We start from the raw sequence: 658 nt of genomic DNA on the forward strand, positions 1-658 counted from the left end.
ACAGCTACAAACACCAAGTAGAATTTTCAAGCAGCTTTATGATTATATCATGTCTCTTCTCTTGGAAAAAGGTTTTTAATTCTTCTTTGAGTTCAAGAACGCGGTTCAGTACACGACCCCTTGATAACCACCTTATGTCAGTATGCAAAATCAGGGAAATATGAACCGCACCCATTTCTTGACACATCTTTTGAAAACCCTTTTTTTCAGTGGCCTGGATTTGATGAAATTAACCATCTTGACATCCTGCTTTAAAACCTCAGTCAACTCTTCTCCAAATGTCTTGGCTACTAACGCTTTTCTGTGTAGGAAGCAGTGAGTTGTAATTATAGATGGATTTTCTTTCAATGTTTTCTCCAGTGTCCGTACAATTATTACACAGCAAAATCATAAAATTAGTATCGTTCTCGTGGATTGTAATTTTCCATATGTACAAATTATTATACAAATTCAATGAAAAGTAGCTAAGTAGAAAATTCGATCGCTAAATTGTGCAGCAGCAGCAGAAGCAGAGAGAGCGAAGTAAATGCAATATTTTCCTCGGGATTTTGGCGGCACCCTCGAAAGATCTCACGGCTCCCCTTGGTGCCGCGGCACACCGGATTGGAATCACTGTACTAGACTCTGGAAAAGTCTCGAGGAGTACATAAAAACTTAT

At 38.8% G+C, this 658-nt stretch overlaps 1 protein-coding gene across 1 annotated transcript in view; it reads right to left on the reverse strand.

Moving 5' to 3' along the window:
* The window catches only part of LOC137652815 (zinc finger BED domain-containing protein 5-like), a 693-nt gene extending 506 nt beyond the window's left edge, over positions 1-187 (reverse strand). Inside the window, exon 1 of the mRNA XM_068386223.1 lies at positions 13-187. Coding sequence (XP_068242324.1) covers positions 13-187 — 175 coding nt within the window. The remainder of the gene's footprint in view (positions 1-12) is intronic.
* Positions 188-658: the final 471 nt, after the last annotated feature.

Source organism: Palaemon carinicauda, chromosome 14 (genome assembly GCF_036898095.1).
Source record: "Palaemon carinicauda isolate YSFRI2023 chromosome 14, ASM3689809v2, whole genome shotgun sequence".
NCBI classification, from domain to species: domain Eukaryota; kingdom Metazoa; phylum Arthropoda; class Malacostraca; order Decapoda; family Palaemonidae; genus Palaemon; species Palaemon carinicauda.